General features: G+C 38.3%; 1 protein-coding gene across 1 annotated transcript in view; it reads left to right on the forward strand.

The window, feature by feature from the left end:
* LOC149250491 (ras-related protein RABH1e) overlaps window positions 1-18347 on the forward strand; it is a 30851-nt gene extending 12504 nt beyond the window's left edge. Inside the window, exons 5-6 of the mRNA XM_089459113.1 lie at window positions 17582-17672; window positions 17804-18347. Coding sequence (XP_089315239.1) covers window positions 17582-17672; window positions 17804-17947 — 235 coding nt within the window. The 3' untranslated portion in view covers window positions 17948-18347. The remainder of the gene's footprint in view (window positions 1-17581; window positions 17673-17803) is intronic.
* The last annotated feature ends 3324 nt before the right edge of the window (window positions 18348-21671 follow it).

Consider the following 21671-nt stretch of genomic DNA (forward strand, 5'->3'; position numbering starts at 1 on the left):
TTGAACATTGCTTCTCATTTAGATGTTTTTGCTTGTTTATTCATAGTGCTTTGTTTTGAAATTTGAATATTGTACTACGAAATCATGCATGGCATTTCTAAATGCATAATAATGTAATATTCATCTACAAGTAGCACAAACATGCATGTTTACATATATTATGCAACTAATTTGGCATATATATATATATATATATAGCTCCTCGAATGCTCCGCTCTTGAGGCTTTTTGGGAAATACCACTCTCGAGTCTCAATGCTCCACTTCATCTCCTGCTCATGATCCGGTTCTAGCCTCTGAAAATATTATAAAAACAAAATTCAAGTCAAGTTATATGGTCCCTATAGTGGGTGATGTGTCTTATGCTTTGGACATTCTTAAGAAGAGAAAGTTTTATGATGTCTTAATTCTCTCATGTTTGAAAAAAGAAAGTGGGCAGTGAGGTTACTCAAATAAAGGGCAAGCTGATATTAGAACTTGAGGGGCTTCCTAGCGGTGAAGGAGAAGAATCTTTTCAGAAGATATCAGAGCCTGAGGGCTTCCTAGCAGTGAAGGGGAGGAATCTTTGTAGAAGGCAACTCTCCAAGTACAAGGTCAAATGGAATGGGCTTCCAATATAGAAAGCCACTTGGGGGTTAGAAATGTTGCTGGAAAAGTACCCAAATTTGCAGATGTTGTAAGGGATCCCCTACTTGGATAGCCATCACTCTAATTTCTTTTCATGCTTTGCACATGTTTAGGATAACTGGGTAACATATTTCGTCTGTGAATAAAGTGGTTTGGGGCTCAATTCTGGTTCTCTATTATTGCAATGACTTTACCATGAAGTGCTTGTGACTATCGTTATGTTGCTCATGCCATTTTGTGTACCAGCACACTGCAAAACCATGGAATATATGTCACTTAAATAGTCTTGTGGTGCGTTGCTTAACATAATGGTTCTTTGTCATTATCATATATGATTGATAATATTATATATATTTAGTTTCTAAAATAAGAGTTTCATTTCAAAGCGGTGAGAAGAAGAAGCCTCTTTGATAGAAATCTTTCTAGAATATGACAACAAGAACCAAGGAGAATGAGTTTTAGGTTAGTAGATGTTTGAGAGTGAATGGTGGATCAATTCCTTGGAAATTGTATTGGAGGGGCATAAAGTCCATTTTTAATATCTTGCATATTATTGACCATGCTTATAATAAAATGAGAGTGATATAAGATAATATTAAAGATAATGTTAACAGATAGTGTTAATATAGATTGGTAAGACACCTTATCTCTCTGGGCACTTTAAATGATGTAAAATATATAGCGAGATAGGTGTGAGAATGGTTCAAACATGTATTAGATACATGAACAACCTACGTCAGGTTAACCCTGTGGTGTATTGTTGCAACATCATTAAAGATATATATGACATTTAGTATTTTACCCACCATATATTGTGTTTATTTTCATGTGCATATGCAGCTATAAAGTCTTGTTTGGTATCAGAGGCAAGTCCTAGAGCATTTGGGAAAAGAAGTGGGGTGTTCGAATTTGATTTGGAAAATCAGTAGTGATGCAATTTGCATGAGGTAGCAAATCACAAGAGAAAGTTGTTGAAAATAGTAGTGAGAAAGTGATTCCTTGATTTTGCCTTAATTCAAGGAGTCAAATGCGAGTTTCTTCTTTGTCATACTCGATTTCCTAAAATTTAGGAGATTCCCTATAAAATAGGAGGAGTTCTTATTATTTAGGAATCAGTACCTAAAAGTCAGGACGAGTTAGGATGAAGTTAACTGATGTGTTGAAATTGGAGGTCGAGCTCTTGATTTTCTAGTGTGGGTTGATTGAGGAAAAACACAAGTGATTGAGTTTCAAGTGTTTGACTTGAAATAGGACGAGTTTCATGACCCGTTAACTCATGCTAACCCAATCAATCACAAAATCATTCCTTAATTAGAAATTCACTAATTTTAGCCATCTGAATTGCTATAAAGAAGAAACGAAGTAACAACTCGATCATTGTCTTGTGAGCACGAGTTGGTGAGACAAGGCAGTAGAGAGCACAGGTTGGTGCTTGTGTGAGTTTGATAGAGAGCGGATAGGGATCAACAATCTTGCAAGGGTTGTAAGCCTGGTTCATGGCAAGAAAGCAAGTTTGTTTTCAGATTGAAATAAGTTGTATTTGTAAGAGATCAATTGCTCAGTTTCAATCAGTAAACAAACAGAGGGTTTTCCCATTTTGGTTCCCTATAAAAATTCTGTGTCTTGAATTGTGTGAATTGCATTTATTTTTGTTCCTATTCCGCTGCAAAATTTTGTAAAGAAATTCTGTGTCTATATGAAAAGAAGGTAGTTTTCAGATTGTTCATATTAGTAGTTGCAGAATTTCGTGGATTTTCTACAAAAGTGGAATTGAAGCAAAAGCAAATTTGGTTGTGGAAAATATCAGATGTGAAGTATAAGGTAAGATGGTTTTATTAAAAACTTCCAAGGGTAGGTTCAATATGCGATAGTTTTGTCTTTTATTAATGGAATTGGGTTGTTCAACAGTTCAAAAGGATAAGCAGACTATGTACTTTCTGATGCAACAGTCCCAAATTTAACTTTGACATCATTTAGGGTCTAGGCACAACAATCAAAAGAAGACAAAAGGTCATTTTTAGATATCAAATTTGTTGATTTTTTAAGTGCAATAGATACAAGCACTAATTTCTGAAACACTGATAATTATTTCTAATGATGTAGATCTTCTTTTAGCAATTCCAGTTTATCATTAAGCAATTACACTTCAGAAATTCAACCATAAATGCACAAGGACAATAGAGATCACAATGCACAAAGATAATGTCATATTCCAAATGGAAAAATACTGTAGATAATAGAAGCAATGAACTAGCTACAACTACAAAATTCAGAAATGCACAACCATACACATTTGAACACGAAACATGAGCAAAAACTCTGAGTCATATGAGTACAATAAATGAGATTAGAGGAACCCAGGCTTGCTACTGCAAGCTATGTCAAGAACCTAGGAGTGACTACAATGCTCAAACGCCGGAAAGATCACCCAAGGATAACTGTGCATGCTCAATAAAAATTGGTCGTTGCTGTTGGAAGGAAACTGGAGGACCACTCTGAAGAGAGCTCGGAACTGAAACTCTGATGTGGCCTCCTCACTAGATACCCAACAAGACCCAGAAATATCTCACGAACCTAAGTGGTGGAAATGGTCCTAGTGTGAATTGCGCCCTCTAACAATTTCTATTGCTGGTTGCTGGATGGAACTAGGAATTCTGCCCTCAGAAGTGCTCAAAAAATTTTGCAAAATTAATCCTAGCATCCTCTCACCAAACCACAAAAACCCAGAAAGCATTTGGGATGAATCCACTGACCCTTGGTGACCCCCAACAAGTGCAAATTGCCCAATCTGGCAATAAATCGCTCCACAGTTTTGATATTAATGAATTATGTTCCTAATATACCATGGAAAATTTCTCCTAGCTCCGGCTAATTCTCCACTGAGAAACTCCTGAGTCCTCCTATCTCTAGCCCTTATCTTTCCACAAATTCCTTCCTTCTTCCCTTGCGCAGGCTAGCTAGAAACCCTTGTGCAATGTTCAGTGTGAGAGAAATGGCTCCTCAAAATCCCTGCCTCACAACCCAACAAATTTTCTACAAAATCTCTAACAATGTGTGGGAAAACAAATCCTCTGGAACTCTAGCAATCTATAATTGATCTCAATTGGGGTGCTTCAAACAACTCTTGCGCCCAAGTAAAATACGCATCATTTCGAAATGATTTGTAATGTAGCTCCTTTATGAGTCTCGAGATAAACTTCTCTCTACTCTCCTAAGGTGACACTTGGAGTTCACCGAAGGTAGAGATGGAATTCCTGCTTGGGAATCCCTTGTGCTAAACAACACTGGTTGACTTGGCTAAACAACTCAAGAAATCTTGTGTTCTGAAGTTAAATTGTCAAAAGATACAAATGAAGGCCTCTTCTCCTTATTTATAATTGTTGGCCTTCTTTCCTCCCTTGGTGGTCCCCACTCTTTCTCTCTCCTAATTCATACTCCCTTCTCCTTTCTCTCTCCTCCAAGAGCATGAGTTCCCTTCTTGGGCCAAATTTCTCTCTCTTGTGGGCCCCACATTTCGCTATAGCTGCAATTTCCCTTTTTCCTTGTAAGTCTGAATGCTGGAATTGCCTCCTCTTCGAAAAATCATCTCAAATGTGGAAAATCAAAATTGGGGACATTACAGTCCTCCTTGTCAAAAAATTGCTTGTCCTCATGCAATGCCTGAACAAGTGCCCCCTTTGACTGCTGATCACGCTATCACCACTAGTAATACCAGGGTCCCAAATGTGCCATTGAGTCATCTTGGATCTTTGCATCGTCTGGTCATGAAGGAATCTTTCGATACCTGGATCCCAAGCCATCTTGATCATTGTGAAGCACCCCTTGCTCTGCTTGTTGTCCAACCAGGTATAGGTACCAAAAGCCCTTTGCATACTATCAATAAGTAGAGCATCATGATAATGTAGGACTCTGTCTAACTTCCCATGAAGCTGCCCTATCAAGTAGTCCACCTCTTGCACTCCAAGGGTAAACTCCTGAAGATACAACCCAATCCTCGTGGGGATGAAGTCTCTCCCGCATGGGCTTCCCTTGATATCCTCTTGCTGACCAACCTGCCATGTTGATGAAGTCCCCCATGCCATCATCGAGTCACAAAAACCCAATGGAGAATCTGAATGATATTTCCCTATAGAAATTAGCTCATCCCTAAGGGAAGCTGTACTGCCAACTCTTGTGATGCCCATATCCCATGCTAGTCTAAAACGGGTGCCACCATGCTGTCGTTGTGCAACTCTGACCATGATGGTCTACCCATCATGTGCAAGCTGTATCCTCCTCTCCTTGGACCTGATGGAAAAATATCTAGAGTCCCAACGCATCTGGCCCGGGCACCTCCACGATGTCACGACCTACCCATCCAACACTCACCCTGATCCATAGCAGCAACAAGGAAGACCAGTCTTGACATGTGATAAAGGCCTCAACGCTTCCCCACATGTCAAACCAAGTGTGAACAAGGTCATCCTCTGTCCTGATCCCGCTCATCACAAAACAAAGTGTCCAATCAACCAACCAAATCCCTAGATCCCATAACCAGAATGACTGCGACATAGTCCTGACAGCTAGCGGCGCCAACTTGTACCATGTCTTAGGTCCCTTTGTGCAATCAATATATGGACTCCATACATCATGAACCAATTTGGTGCGTGCGAAACTGCCCTGTGTTGGCCAGCCGCCATACCACGCAGTGGGGTTTGTCGTCTTGCCTCTTGAAAGCGCTCCCCAATACTGCCGAGGGATTGGACCTATGCAGTTGAATGAACTAGACGAGATCAGACAACAAGCAGTTGAGCATACATCACTAGTACAGTAGCAGAGAATCAAATGGCATGACAGATTTATCAAAACAATTTTTTTCATAAGGAAGATTGGGCACTTCCTTTTTGCCCCATTATTAAAGATTTCTTCTATTTCATATGGCCCAAGCCAATGAGTAGTAAACTTAGCTTTGAAATCTTTATACTTGGAGTTGAACATGAACATCAATAGAACAATAGAACTGATTTTTCAAATTATCTCAAAAGTCTCCAATAGTCTCAATACAAAATTACACACTTTGAATGGTTCATGAACTGTGTTTAAATAGACAAATCATAAACAAACTTTGCTATAATGGCTCTAACAGTATTATCTATCCTAATCCATCCATACATGTCGAACTCATCAAGTCTGGTTCACAAAATTAGGAAAATCCCACAAAATAAGAAATTTGCCCCTTTTTGCTAGGGATTCTTGAATGACAAGTCAAGTTTGATCAACGTTGACCGGGCTTGTGTTTGCTTAGTTTGACCGAACCAATAGGTGTTCTTTCATCTGTGGTTCCCAAGCTTTCCAAATATGCACTTAGATCTCGCTCAAGTGTCTTGCACATATGACTTTAATGGAGCTATTACGGGAATTTTTAATGCAGTCCAAATTTACTCTTAAAACCCAATTTTTACAAAAAATTCTAAAAATTGAAAAACTTAATTTAGTTACCTAAATATGCAAAATATGACTAAAATGAAGCATATGTAAGTGAAATAAGATGGAATATGGTGGTAAATGAATGGATTTAGGATAGGCAAAAATGACCAAAATTGAGGGCCAACACTCAATACCTCGCTATCCTATCACAAAAGGGGGATCCAAGGCACAATCTCTTGTGGAAGGAATAAGCCCTCCATGTTGATGAAGTGTCATACTCAGCTCATGTCGCTTAGTCCTGCTGACCTGGTCATCCCCTATGGTTTGGCTAGACAACTACACCTCTCTCAATCCAATGCATAGGGGTGGGCTAATAACGCTGTAGGCCTAGTCAACGTACCTCTGGAGCAAACTGTGCTGAAATCCCAATGTGTGCTCTCTATGCTTCCCCTCATCAATGGCTAGCCCAAAGGATGGCTGTGTATCCTCTTCCATCGTGGGCTCAACATGAGCTTCCAACTGCTCCTCCATAGACATCCCAACATGCAAGGCATTCTCACCAACAGTGGACAACTCTGTGCCTCTTGACACCTCATCAACTAGAGATATGTCTCATGGCACTTCATCAATCTGTTTTGTGCTGCTATCACCTAAAAACTCGGACAGTGCCCTAGACACCTCATCAATGGATATCTCAACAACGAATGGCACATGACAATAACACTTATGACCTGTAAACTCAATGACAAGCCCTAGAAGCACTCAATGGGTGCTTGACCTATAAAACAAATAACCTTGAGCATAAAATGCATGCCTCAAGAATAACAATAATAATTTAATTTTTCTCTTTACATCAAGTACATAAAATCATGATTACATATCTCATTATGAAGATCGAACCTAGTTACATATTTCAACACTCCCTCTTAACTAGGGAGGTATTCATAATCCATACATGGTACTTGGACATTCTCAGACTATCAATTCAACGTATCTCTTTGCATCATACCAACCAACATTGTCACATAGCAAGGCCTTGACTAATCGCTATATCTCTCTAGAAGATCAGAGCACAATGCTGGCGAGATCAATGACTGATAGACACCATCATCATTATCTCTCAAAGCACATACCCCACCCAATTGTTCACAGGGTATGTCTTTTTAGGACAATTCATATCTTGGAATAACACATCCTCAAGAAATTTCCTCTTCGACTACTCTTACATCTTGGATGCCTTATGTCATCCTCAAAGAGTATCAGAAGCCAAATGCTTACCAATCCTCCATTCTTTTTTCACAGGGTGAAGATAAGAATGATGTGTCTATCTCTCCCTCTCAACTAGGGAGGATATACTCATTCCTGTAAAGGAATATACCCAAGCTCCCTCACACCCAGGGACTTGACTAAGCTCTCTCTTAACTAGGGACATGTTATCAACAACAACTCTCAACTCTTTGGTGAAGATCATGGTATTATTAGCTACTTGTAGGGCTCCTCCTTTCGATGTCATGAACTACATCTTCTTCATCATGGGGCCTTCATCTTTTGTAGGGCATCGTCCATCCATCACTTTCCTTCATCGAACCATAGGATTGAACCAATAATCATGTCATCTTTATTTTCTTCGGAAAGTGATCTTGCAGTCCACATCTGACTTTTCTTCACATAGCTACCTCTCCTTAGTCATGTTTCTTTCAGGATCTTCCATCCAATCACACGAGTACTAGTTATTAGTGACATCTACATCTCTCTTTTGATAGACTTGTATCAACCCAACTAGATGTTGTTCAAAAATCAAAATGAACATCAAATCACAGTTACCTTTTATGATGGTATTTCATCATGACATCTGCTTCTTGCACCATCAACATCCTACATATTCATAAACACATCTCTAAGACTTCCAATGTCAAGGGTCTTCTACCTTATGAAGGTCTTCATACCTTCTCCATGGAGATTTCACATCAGATTCTTCTAGATATCGGATGTTGATTCCTTATCTTATGTGACCATAGTTGAAACTTTTCCATGAATCCTTCTTCCTTTCCTCACATAATGTATCCCATGAACTTTTATACATAGTTCTACCTCTTTTCTTCCTTGGGTCATCTAGACTTCCTTCGGTAGCTTCCTTTCGTTGGTTGAAAGTTCTTCAACTATTTTGACATGTTGCACTCCTTTGTCACCATACCATCATTCATCTAAACAATGGATCCCACACAAGGTGGAATGATCAATCCAAGTAGAGGTGAACCTTCTAATGAAGATTCCAATGGACAATCTTGATTATCCTCATCTTGCAAATGCTCCTTTCTAATGATGATGATGCATGATGAATTCTTTTTATCTTCTATCATGCTAGATGACTTTCTTTCAACCATATATACTATTTGTGCTTTCAAAGAGGTTACCAAGAGCTACTTCCTTATGATGACTGCTACATCCATGTAGATGTCTACTTCACCTATCCTTTCAAGCTTCTATAATGAGCTCTTGCTTCAATCATATGCTTCTACCATGATGCCATCTCCTAATATGATGCATCCTATCATACTTACAATGCTTCCTACCATGATAGCTATTTTTTACAATAACTCAAAAGAACTAAGTGATGGAGATTATCTCAATGATAGTAGAGATCTTTCACTTCCTCCTTCTTTGATTTCTTCTTCTGAGGTTCTTCCACTTTTTCGGTGACATGGGCTTCATTCCTTTCTTTCCTTTTTTGTTATCCTTCTTGAGTTTCAGACAATGTCTCTTGAAATGCCCATATTTTTAATAGCCATAGCATTAGATCTTTGACATATCGATCTTCTTCTTTTTCTGAGGACCAAACTTCCCAAACTTTCCTTTTCTCCTAGCCATGGCAGCAAATGCTTGAACTTGTTCGCTTGGTCCTACATCGCTTTTTGCCTTCAACCCGGTTTCTTCAATCTTACACAATGACTAGAGTTCACTGAATGGGGTGGCTTTCTTCGTTCCATAGATGCTTGATACAAAGTTGGCCCATTCATCTGGTAGTGCATTGAGCACCACGGTGGGCATCTCTTTGTCGCACATTATTTCCCCCAACTCTTGCAGTTGGTCTCTTATTTATGATACCCTCAAAGTATGAGGCTATTCCTTCTTCCTTTGGATCTTCATCTTGTGTAGCTCGGTTCTCAAAGATATTACCTCTCTGATAGTGCTTATGGAAAACAGCTCTACTAGCTTATCATAGATTTCTTTTGGTGTCTCCAACTTTTCTACACAAGGGATGAGGGGATCCTTCATGGATTCTATAAGAATCCTTTGAGCCCTTATTTCCCCTTTCATATGCATTGATAGTGCTTGAGCTTCTTCTTGTGATGGTTTGGAGACTTTACCATTGATGTGTCCAATAACTTCATTCTTTATGAGGATTAAATCTGTCCTCTTTTTCCATGCAAGGAAGTTCGATGACCCAACCAATTTTTTGTTTTCCTTGCAAAATGAAGTCATTTTGTTAGATTCAGATATAGATTTAAAGATACTTACTTGTCAAGTGAAGATACTCCTAGATGATGAAATCTTCTACTTGATGCCTTTCTTGATGATGTTGATAATAGAAGATGTCTTCCTTTGACTCAAAGAGAGGGAGATCACCTTGATTCCTTGATGATGATAACAATGCTTCTTCCTGCTTCACTTGGATGTAGAGACTTTGAGATGCTTCAATGTGTAGTCCTTCTTTGAGTGGAGGTAGGGTCTTTGAGGTCTTCTTTCCCTTAAGATGAAGATTGTTCAATGCGTGAGCTTCCCAGGAAAGCTTCAATTGAAGAACCCTTCTTTGAATGAGCTAGGGTTTTGAGGCCTTCTTTGATGCTTCTTAGTTACATCCTTTAAGATGATGAGCGGGTTAATCTTTCTTGATGATTGATGCTCTTGATGTTTCCCAGTTGATCTTCTTGAGCTTTGACCCTTGAGTATCCTTCTTTAAGCTGCCTTCCTTGATGTAGTCACCTTAGTCTGATACCATGTTGAGAAATCTAGGGGTAGCTAGGTTCAGTGATTTCTCTTAACTTGATAACAACTTGTGATATATTTTTACTTATCTTGATTAGGTTCTTCTTCAACTTAATTATTATTGTGTTCTTATCATCAAACAACTACTAATCAATAAAGAACAAAGAGACAAGAGGCCAAAAGATATAGGCTATCAGCGAGGGCCAAAACTTCTCCTCTTGAGAGGAAAACCCACAAGAATTCTTCTCTTATTGTAGAACTTCAAATGACGATTTCCAAGACCTAGTACCCTTGTCAATGTCCCCTCCAAGGCCAAGTCAATCCTTCCTTCTCGATGAACTTTCCTTCCTCAAAAAGTTCTGTAACTTCGACCCCCAATAGATTCTCGTGCAACTTCGACCCCCAACAAATTCTTTTGTAACTTCGACCCCCAACACTTTCTTCTACAGAAACCCTAACAATGATTTCTTCTTCTTTTCTTCTTCGCTTGAGTTGATCCTTCATTCTAAGAAACTTGACTTGCAAAGTATGCTACTTGGAACCCTAACTTGGCTTCAGCAATTCCACTTCTTGCAGCAAAAAGTAGCCGTAAATATCTCGCACGTATGAGGTGTATAGCCCAAAGACAATCCTTAAAAACTTTGTTTTTTCTTCTCCTTAAATTCTCCTTCTCTTTGCTAGGTATCCTTTGCTCTTCTTGTGCTTTCATAAGTTCCTTGTCTTCCTTTTCAATTGATTTCGAGGTCTCCTCTATATATAGATCTCCTACTAGGTCGAATTGCTTCTTTTAGGCCGACTTGCCCACTTATGAGGGCCGACTTGATCTTTGCACCATGACGAGGTCTTTGAGGGTCTATTTGACACTTTTGACTTTACATAAATTTTCTTTACAATATGTAACATGCCAAAAAGGGTCTTACATACATGACATTGACTCTTCTGACGTGTAGAGTCAATTACAAGCCCTAAAAGCACTCAATAGGTGCCAGACCTTTAAAACAAATAACTTTGAGCATGAAACCCATGCCTTAAGAATAATCATAATAATTTTATTTTTCTCTTTACATCAAATACATAAAATCATGATTACATATGTCATTATGAAGACCGAACCTAGTTACATATTTCAACACATACATGCCCAATTCTTCCATGACCTTGCTGGCTACTCCACAATTGGCCAAGATCATGCTCTGATACCACTGTAATATGCCAATTGGAAAAATACCGTAGATAACAGAAGCAATGAACTAGCTACAACTACAAAATTCAGAAATGCACAACCATACACATTTGAACACATAAATATGAGCAAAAACTCTGAGTCATTGTATTAATTTTGATAAATATGAGTACAATAAATGAGATCAGAGGAACCTGGGCTTGCTACTGCAAGCTATGGCAAGAACTCTAGAATGACTACAATGCTCAAATGCTAGAAAGATCCCCTAGAAGAACTGCGCATGTCCAAGAAGAACTACTCGCTGTCACTGGAAGGAAACTGGAGGACTAATCTGAAGAGTGCCCAAAATGAACTGAAACTCTGATGGTGGCCTCCTCACTAGATACCTGGCAAGAATCAAAAATATCTCACGAACCCTAGTGGTGGAAATGGTCCTAAGGTGAACTACGCTCTCCAATTTCTGTTGCCGGCTGCTAGATGGAACTATGAATTCTTCCCTCAGAAGTGCTCAGAAAATTTTGCAAAATTAATCCTAGCCTTCACTCACCAAACCCACAAAAACCTAGAAAGGGTTTGGGTTGAATTCACCGACCCCGGTGACCCCCAAGAAGTGCAAATTGCCCAATCTGGCCAGAAAACGCCCCGTAATTTTGATATTAGTGAATTATGCCCGAAATCTACCACGGGAAATTTCTCCCAGCTTCGACTAATTCTCCACTGAGAAACACCTCCTATCTCCAACCCTTATCTCTCCGCAAATTCTTTTCCCTTCTTCCCTTGCATAGGCTAATCTAGAAACACCCGCACAATGTTTAAAGTGAGAGAAATGGCTCCTCAAAATCCTTGCCTCACAGCCCAACAAATTTGCTACAAAATCTCCTGCAATGTGTGGGAAAAACTCTTGCAAATGCTTTGAAACTCTAGCAATCTATAGCTGATCTCAATTGGGGTGCTTCGAACAACTCTTGTGCCCAAGGAAAATACGCACCAACTGGAAATGATCTGCAAAGTAGCTCCTTTAGAAGTCCTGAAATAGACTTCTCTCTACTCTCCTACGGTGATACTCAGAGTTCACCGAAGGTAGAGATGGAATTCCCACTTGGGAATCTGTCGTGCCAAACAACACCTGTTGACTTGGCTAAACAACTCAAGAAAACTTGTGTTAGAAGTTAAATCGTCAAAAGATGCAAATGAAGGCCTCTTCTCTTTATTTATAATTGTTGGCCTCCTTTTCTCCCTTGGTGGCCCCCACTCTTTCTCTCTTCTAATTCACACCCCCTCCTCCTTTCTTTCTCCTCCAAGAGTGCGAGTTCCCTTCTTGGGCCAAATTTCTCTCTTGTGGGCGTGCACGTTCCACTAGAGCTGCAATTTCCCCTTTTCCTCCTTAGTCCCAATTCTGGATTTGCCTCTTCCAAAAATCGTCTCTAACGCAGAAAATCAAAATTGGGGATATTATAGAGAATACAAGATTTACCTTGGGAAAACCCACTTGGGGGGAAAAGCCAGCAACCTTTTTCTTAGAGAAATTCTTCAGTTCAACAATAGATGCACCTAATATTGCTAGTCAACTATGATGGCCAAACTGACCAACAATGCTATGGTTAAACCTGGTCAAACAACCCTCTTGTCAAGTCAATCTCCTGCCCAACAACTTCGGCCCTCTCTGATCTACCTATGCCGAATTTTGGCCTCCCAGAGTATGCCTAGAAACTCTGCCGTGCTGCCGAGAATTTCGACCCTGCTGCCCAGAATATGCCCAGAAAGTCAAATGTGTGAATCAAGGAGAGAGAGAGAGAGAGAAATACTAGAGATGAATTCATCCTTCTTCGTCCTTCTTTTTCTTTGCTTGGATGCCGATAATATCTTGTCTTGTGAGAGGTCGAATGGTGCTTTGTGGAGGAGGTCAAGTGCTCTATATATAGCATTCTGCTTGTCCGAATGGGTGTCTCTTCAATGGGGCCGACTTGGATGCCGATAATATCTTGTCCTGTGAGAGGTCGAATGGTGCTTTGTGGAGGAGGTCAAGTGCTCTATATATAGCATTCTGCTTGTCCGAATGGGTGTCTCTTCAATGGGGCCGACTTGACTTGAAGGAGGGCCAACTTTGACAAGTTTGGAGCCAAAAATTCAAATTTCAAAATTAAAAAATTTCTCTTATGAAACTGACATGAAGAACATGTCTTACATTAATATTTTCAAAGACTAATCAATAAAATGACATAAATAACATGTCTTACAATTTCATCATATATTTCAAGGGCTAAAATATTAATTATGAAGTCTTACCATAGCTACAAAGTTCAACAAAATTTGGGAATTCTCAAAATTTTAATTTGAATAGGCCATAACTTTTTCAATGCTCAGCAGAAGCACACATCATTTTTTATTGGAAAGATTAGCATTTCTACTTAATAAAGAGACTAACTGCAGTTGATTTTGAGTGGTAATTATTACGTACACAGGACATGGTATTCCCGTTCTAAAACTGGAAATTTGAGTGCTCTGTGATTTAAATGCAATTCTTTCTCTTGAACTGGTACTTTTACGATAGATATAACTCAGTTTCTAGCATCTGTATTTTGTTTTTTCCTTGTAAGATTCAAAATATGAATTTCTTCAATGTAAGATTTAATAATGTTGCAAGTTATTATGCTTAGACTATCTTCTGTAAACTAACACCAGAATTTCATCCATGAAACCAAATCACATGCACAAGCGCTCCAGAAACCAAGTTTAGAAGCAAAAACCATACAAATTGGTTTTATTAACCAAGTGTGAAGCAATGCAGATCAAAGAATTTAAATCTCGTGGGAAACTGAATTGCGTCTTCTTTAGAAAGTCAAAGATCAAATGAGATTGAATTAAAACTGACTTAAAAGTATATCTAACTACAAGAAGTGGTTTTCAAACTATACACAGAAACATGTCTGTGCCCATACACATATCCGCTTTTATTTCCGCGGTAATATATCCTGTGGGAAACCTCCCAAGCATTTCCCTTAGAGGACGGTAGCCTGGGTAAACCCTAAGTTTTTTCTGGCAGAAAGCGGTCAACAACTCCTCAATATATCATATACAGTTCATCAACAATTGTCTCAGTAAGAGCAAACATGTTACTAGGTGGGATATGAACCTGGATTGGGAGGGTACCAACTTTTCCTTACAACCTCCCATGCTATACCCAATTGACATTTTTGGAAAATATATCCTGTTAAACCACCGAGCACTTCCCCTCATTCTGAGGATGGTACCTAGGGGATTCTTCAGTGTTCAAGGCCATGTCAACATCTCATGAGCAAGAATAGAACCCACATGGGAATGATAACAATCATTCCTTCCAATTACCCAAGCTAGATCCAGTTGACACATTTACAAAAATATATAATCAAACTTGCGCAGTAATGATTTATGGAATTCCTATGTAGCCTTTGTAAACTTAAATAATAAATTACATGAAGAAAATTGATTTTCTGATCCTTCATAGATTCATCACTGTGATGATATTGAATGCTGTGCACACATCTTTTTCATGCAGCATGTGCTTTTAGGTCATAAACAATACAAGTATGAAATTCCTATAATGTAGCTGTGGAAGATTATCTCTGGTCTGGAAGTTTAGGCTTGATATATTTTGTGTGTTATGCTTGAAATTAGTTTTCTTTGAAATGTCATGATGAGATTGGCAGATATGTAGTTGTGAGCATGCTTTCTCCTTCACTTTTGGATATTCTTACGTTGACGTGTTTTGTTGTGTTGAGACTGCCTTTGTGCCTATATCTTGTTTTGCATATAATTTTGTCTTATCAATAGCATATGTTTCACTGAAGTCTCTCTTTCTAAAGTCTGGACTCTGGATTTTGAATTGTCATTTTTTTTAATTGAATTGAGGTCAAAACCTTTGATGGAATGTTGTGCAAGGATATATTTGCATTGTGCTCTTTCTAAGAAGTTTTTGCAATGCTCTACTATCAGTCTTCATGAACTCAAGGGATGCTTCCCCACATTTGTGGATAGGATTCCTAGTAAACCTGTTGGTGTAGATTAGGGGGATTCAAGCCAGGCAACTGCTGGCCTGGAACTAGCCAAATGCCCAGTCATGTGGGTGACAACCAGTTGAGTTTCAAATGTCTGGAAATACTGTCTGACCCTCAAGCATTTCAAGTGAGAGTGAGGTTGCTGGTATCTTGCTGCCCTAAATCAGACCACGCAAGGCAAACATGTCATAGGAGAAACTTGAACATGGATGGGGTTGATAACAACTCCTCTTAACAACCCTAGCTATAACCCACTGACTTCAAAATGTTTGGAACATATTGCCCAACCCTCAAGAACTTTACCAGGAGTCAGATTGCTGGTACCATGCCAGGCCCAATTGGTCTAGGAGGGCCAAACATGTCAGAAGCAAGATTTGAACCTAGTTGGGTTTAATGACTTCTCTTTAACCACCCAAGCTAGAACCACGACCCAAATGACAGGGTTCATCAAAGATGGAAAATCCTTTTCCCTAAAGCAAATCGCGAGACCATAAAATCCCTCACTGTAAAGGTTTTCACTGCTTAAGCAAGTCTTGTTCTGTATTAAATTATTTGCTAAACTGAAAAAATGGTATTTGAACCAATTGTCCTTTTTGATGAAGGAAATGTAACTAGGTTCGGTCTTCATAAATGTACTTTTGATATTTGTATTTATTCAAGAAAAGAAATATTATTTTTATAATATATGTCAATGAGTTTCTTGCTCATTGAAGTAGGTCTAGCACATTTTAAAGTGCTATAGGTGAGTGAAAGAGTCAAAAGAATTATGTTGAAGACCTTAAGGGTATGTTACATTATGTATATTTATGTATAAAAGTCAAAGAAGACACCTCCAAGCAAAGTCAAGTCTTCCCCTAGCAAAGACACCATCAAAAGAAGCAATGGCACCATTAATAGCACCTATCACAGGAAAGGAAGACAAGTCGGCCTCAAAGCAGTAAGTCGGCCTAAAGGAGGGACAGTCCTTTATATATAGAGGCTGTCCACTCCTCTAAAGATAACGCATTTCATATCTCTGAAATCTGCGAAGTAAGGAGGCAAGAAAAGGAAGTTAAAGGATGAAAGAAAAGCCTCCAAGGACAGTGAAGAAGGAGAAGTCATCACTGAAGATTTAAGGACTGTTTTCTAGCGTTAATACAGTCACACAGGCGAGAAAAGATAGGACAGTCTGCAGTTATATCAGCGGTGAGGTCACAGTCACATGTTCATCATTGTCTGGGTTAGAAATTAGGCCTACAAGGCCTCTCAAGTCAAGCGAAGAAGACTCTCTCTCTATCGAAGGAAAAGGACCCTAATTCTCTAGGGTACCTCTCACATGTGCGAGAATAAGGGCTGCACTTCTGTTACACTAAAGAAGAAAGAAGTGCCGGAAGAGGGAACGAAGTGCCGGAAGAGGGAACGAAGTGCCGGGGAAACATAGTGCAGAGAAAAAGGAAAGAATTAAGCAAAGTCTTTCGGTAGAAATCACATAAGAGAAATTTTTGGCCGACGCGTTTCGAACCAACAAGTGTGGTTCATCATCAGGACCAGATAAACCACACTATTTAAAACCAAATATTACTAGTTTTTGAAAAATAATATTTAAATTATGATATTAGTTTATTAATTTATTAAAAACAAATATTAATAAGTAACCGCTATATTCGTTTGGTCCTAATGATGAACCACACTTGTTGGTTTGCAAAGCCATGTCTGGATGCAATTAATAGTGATAAGTGCCAGAATTTATGGCTTTTATGTAACACTGATTTTTTTTCATGTTCATCTCAAAAAAGGGGACGGGATGTGGGTAATGCTTCAGCTTTTAACAGTCTGTGTTTATTGCTTTCTTTTGGTGCAATCACACAAGCTTAAGTCAAATTTGGAGTTTTCACAATTCAAGGATGAAACTGTGATCTCGTTTCATTCTCAAGTCCATACTTGAATCTTAATTTGAAAAGTGTTACGAGGTTGCAAAATCATATGGTGGGATGATGTGTTTTACTGGAATAGTAGAATTTGAATTTTGTACCTTGCAATGCCTCATTGTTGTAGTTAAACTCTGATGATATTTATCTCGTCACCTTCTAGTTGCAGTTAAATTTAGTCTAGAAATTTGCCTATATTTCTAAAGAGCATTTTTGTTAAATCTGGATTCATGTGATTTCAGCTACCCAGCTTTACATTTCTGTATCTATGTATTTATTGTGTGCTTGGAAGAATTAAACATCATTCTCTCTAATGTCTCTGGATTCTGTTTGTCCTTATTACGGTAGTTCTTGTAGCAGAGGTTCATGCTTTATTTCACTAAACTCTGGAAAGTAAGTGTAACACATCGTTTTTTTTTGACTTAATGTTTTCTGCCAGGCAAGTTTCTATTGAGGAAGGTGACGCCAAAGCACGGGAGTTTGGGGTCATGTTTATTGAAACCAGTGCAAAAGCAGGGTTTAACATCAAGGTGTGAATTCTTTATCAAGAACTTTAAAATATGTCTCATGCTCAATATTTTGCCATCTCAGTGTTCAGTTAACTGTATTGTTTGCAGTGTTCAAGGTCTGTATCTTATTCTAGTTCAAGTGACCAATGCAGGCATTGTTCCGGAAGATAGCTGCTGCATTGCCAGGAATGGAGACTCTCTCATCAACAAAGCAGGAGGACATGGTTGATGTTAATTTGAAACCTACAGTTAATTCTTCTCAAGCAGAGCAAAAAGCGGGAGGATGCTCTTGCTAAAGTGTAAAGTATGGCACGATCCGCAACCTTCCTAGTGGCTGTATTCTTTGTAGTTCTTTGGGATGTTGAGTTTTTGGGAAAATATGAATGCATCGACATTGTTGGTTTAGCTGTAGATCAAGATGATCTGTTGAGTTAATTCAATAAACAGGATTCATATTGATGTTAATGTTTGTAGGCCTCATCTATTGGAAGATTTGTAATTACATAATTTTTAGTTTAGTAGTCACGTGTTTGAGGTTCTAGGGATTTTTTTGATTTTTGAATTTACCATATAGATTGCTGCACCTTTTGATTTCCACTCGAGATGCTGTTGAGAGATAGGACATTGATTTCTAATGTACATGAATCTCTGGTATAATATAACAAATTCCTTGATGATGGATTAATCGTTACTCCACATCACTCTCTCTCAAGGACAGGAAATAAATTGTGCTTCTTAGTCCGTTGTTGTACTAGTAACATTCACAGCTGCATGTTGCACTGTTATTTACCAACAAAGGAAATGTTAAGAACGTAAGAGAGGCAAAGTGAACTGTAGTGTTGTTTAGAGGATGCTGTCATTCATATACAAATAGTTGATATTAAAATAAGTTTTGTTGGGATAAAAAAATTACTGATTCTGTGGATGTATAATTATATGTCCCCTTTGAACTAATCCTCTATTTGATAATATTCAAAGCTTGATGGGCAATTTTAATGGCTTCAAATTTGGTAGATTGGATCTATGCCGATTCAAAGGAAAAAGATCATATTAAATTAACCCAACTTTATTCCTTAGCTTTCAGTTTTATTTTCCAAGAAAATCTCATGAACCCAAGGAATGGTTCCCCATATTCATGGATGGCATCTTCAGTAAACATTGCTATGTAGAATAGTGTGCCTAAGATAGTGGGATTCAAATTTGGCATCTGCTAGCCTGGAAGGAACCAAATTCCCAACAATAATGGGGATAAGTGATTGACCTAACTCCTTGTGCTTTTAGATTTGGATTTATTGGCATAAGAGCTAGATTTGCATTAAAATTTGTTAAAATCTTTTTCCTGTCGGGCCAATTTTCTGTGCATTCTGTAAAAAATATCTAGATTTTGTGCTCATTCAAACACCATCATGCATTTGAGGTATTTTGTTCATTCTCACAACTGTTTTTTTTAACCACAGAAAATGTGAACTTTATTCATAGGCAGAATGAAAGTTACATTATTCATGTGCATGAGCATTTTTCAATCAGAGATCCCCCTTTACTCATCTATAAAGATGATCATTGAAACTTATAGCTTGTAGCTGATAACATTACATAGCTGTCCTCAATAGTCCTATTACAACATTGCCCACAAAGAAGAGCATATTGAATAGCTGTCTAAACATAATATTGTCAAGTTATATGCTTAAAAGTTAAAACTAAGCAAAACTCTGTCGAACAGAGAAAAACAGCAATTTCTTATGATATATATGTGATGAATAGTCACAGAAGTGATCCTCCCTTTAATCTCCATCAGTATCATCTGGCCTTCTTCCACTCTTTGACCTTCCTTAGACAGCAAGTCTGAAACTGTCTTTAATTCCCTGAAGACATGGGTAAGAGAGAACCTCGAACTGTGAACTGAGCAACTTTAGATTGCCTCCCAAAGAACTAAGCATCACATTTTGTGGTCACGAGGTCCTATTCATCACTTTATTGCCAGAGTAGACTTCCAGTATATCTGAAGTCTTGTGATGTTTCTATGAAATGCACATCTCAGCAACAATTTCAATGCCATTAATTCTGTTGTTGTTTATGCCGACACCAAGTCCAGCTTTAGAGTTTAAACTTCATCTAATGTGTATCTGAGAAATAAGGAACTCCTCCAGTGCTGCTATAATCCTGATCTCTTTGATAAGCTTCATCAAAGAATCCCCAATCGGTAGTATAGCTCATGGATAGGTCTTTGGCCGTAAACTGAGTCCTCAGTGAAACAACTGTGCTATAGCTGAAATCTGTACAAAATGTGTGCAATAAAGGTAAGGGGCTGTCCTCAAAGATGCTAGAATTCCTAGCCAACCAAACACCCCACAGTACCAGACAAGGAACTGCCCTTAATTTTTCAAGTTTCTGTTTTTTTCTCTCTCAAGCCAAGCTCTCAGATATTTTTTAACTGTGTTCCCATTACCTACATCCTGTATACCTGTAATTTTTTTTTTCTCTCCTCAGACAAAGCTTGTGTATATGGATACTGAATAAACAAATAAATAACAGATTCACCATCATTCCTGCACAACATGCAATTGCCTGGGCCATATTTACTTCTCATTTGCAACTTATCCGAACTCAAGACCTTGTTCAATAGAGCTAACTAGAGAAATATTCCAGATTTTTTGATGCTTTAACTTCCATAGATGTTTCCACCACCACCAAGTCTCTAAATTATTTGTTTCAAACATAGTTTTGTATCCCGATTTTGCTGTGAATTCCCCTCCACCTTTATTCTTGGCCCACGCTAAAAAATCAGGTTCATCCTTCAATCTGACATGACCCTTTCTGAGATAGTTATTATAGAATTTCAATCATTTGGCTGTTCACCTTCCAAACCCCAAAAATCAGCTATATATGACCTTGTTGCCAACTATTTGTTGTGCCTTCATCTGCAACTTGGTATAGCATGACGAGACGCATGATGAAGTGAGTCAACTGTATTTTCTGTCATAAGGAATCTGTGTCCACATCCTAGAATAGTATCAGTACCTGGTCTCACCTTTTTGCCCAAGCCAATTTTTCAACCTATGTAATCATCAATAATTGGGAAAGATTGAACCAAGTCTTTCCATTTGATTGGAAACATTCCTGATAGATTTCCTATGATTTATTATCCAATCTAAAAAAAATACCCTGAGGCAATATATTTAATATTTATGTTCAAGGCTCCTTATAGCTTTTAAAATACCTATAGGGATAAAATCGAAAGAATTCCAGATTACAGGAATTGCCTCTAGGACAGATTTAGTCAATCTCAAACAGCAACCAACCAGTTGACAGCCATCTGTTGCTCCAATTGTTAGTCATAGCTTCAAAATTTTCCAAGAACCAACCCCCATTCCCTTTTTAGCATAGCTGTCAGGTTTTTAACAAGAATCCCAAGTACTTAAAACCTTCATTAAGATGATGAATTCTGAAAAGAAAATTTGGAAGGATCTGTTTTCATCCCCAATCGCCCAGTCCATTGAAACAAATGAATGATTAATCTCCATTCCCATTGCATTTCCATATAGATTTAATATTTCCTTGAAACAAATGAATGATAAATCTCCATTCCTATTGCATTTCCATATAGATTTAATATTTCCTTAAATTTGCTAGATTCTCTATAACTGCTATTTATAAACAAAAGGACAATCTACAAATAGGAAGTAAGGATTTATCTCCCTCTTGATCTCCTTTAATTCCTTATCCATATCTTGTCTTTTATTTGATGCCCACTCAATGAAGCCTTTTTTCGTACCATTTTGAAGCAGAGATGAATTCAAAACTGGCCATCTCCCTTGAATTTTGGTCATACTTGGACCATTTATATACAACCAGTTTTCTGTACTTGTCCTCCAACCAATGGGGATTGAAAGGGACTTGGTGGTTTGCCGCTTTGATGTTCCATTTGTAGGAAAATAATACTGATCTAAAAAACCAACCAGTTCCCCATGCCCTAGACCACTTTTGGCAGCAGGAGTTCAGATACGGAGAAATGATATAGTC

Source organism: Pinus tabuliformis, chromosome 7 (assembly GCF_031772625.1).
Source record: "Pinus tabuliformis cultivar Carrire ecotype Pingquan chromosome 7, CPIR1, whole genome shotgun sequence".
In the NCBI taxonomy this organism is placed as follows: domain Eukaryota; kingdom Viridiplantae; phylum Streptophyta; class Pinopsida; order Pinales; family Pinaceae; genus Pinus; species Pinus tabuliformis.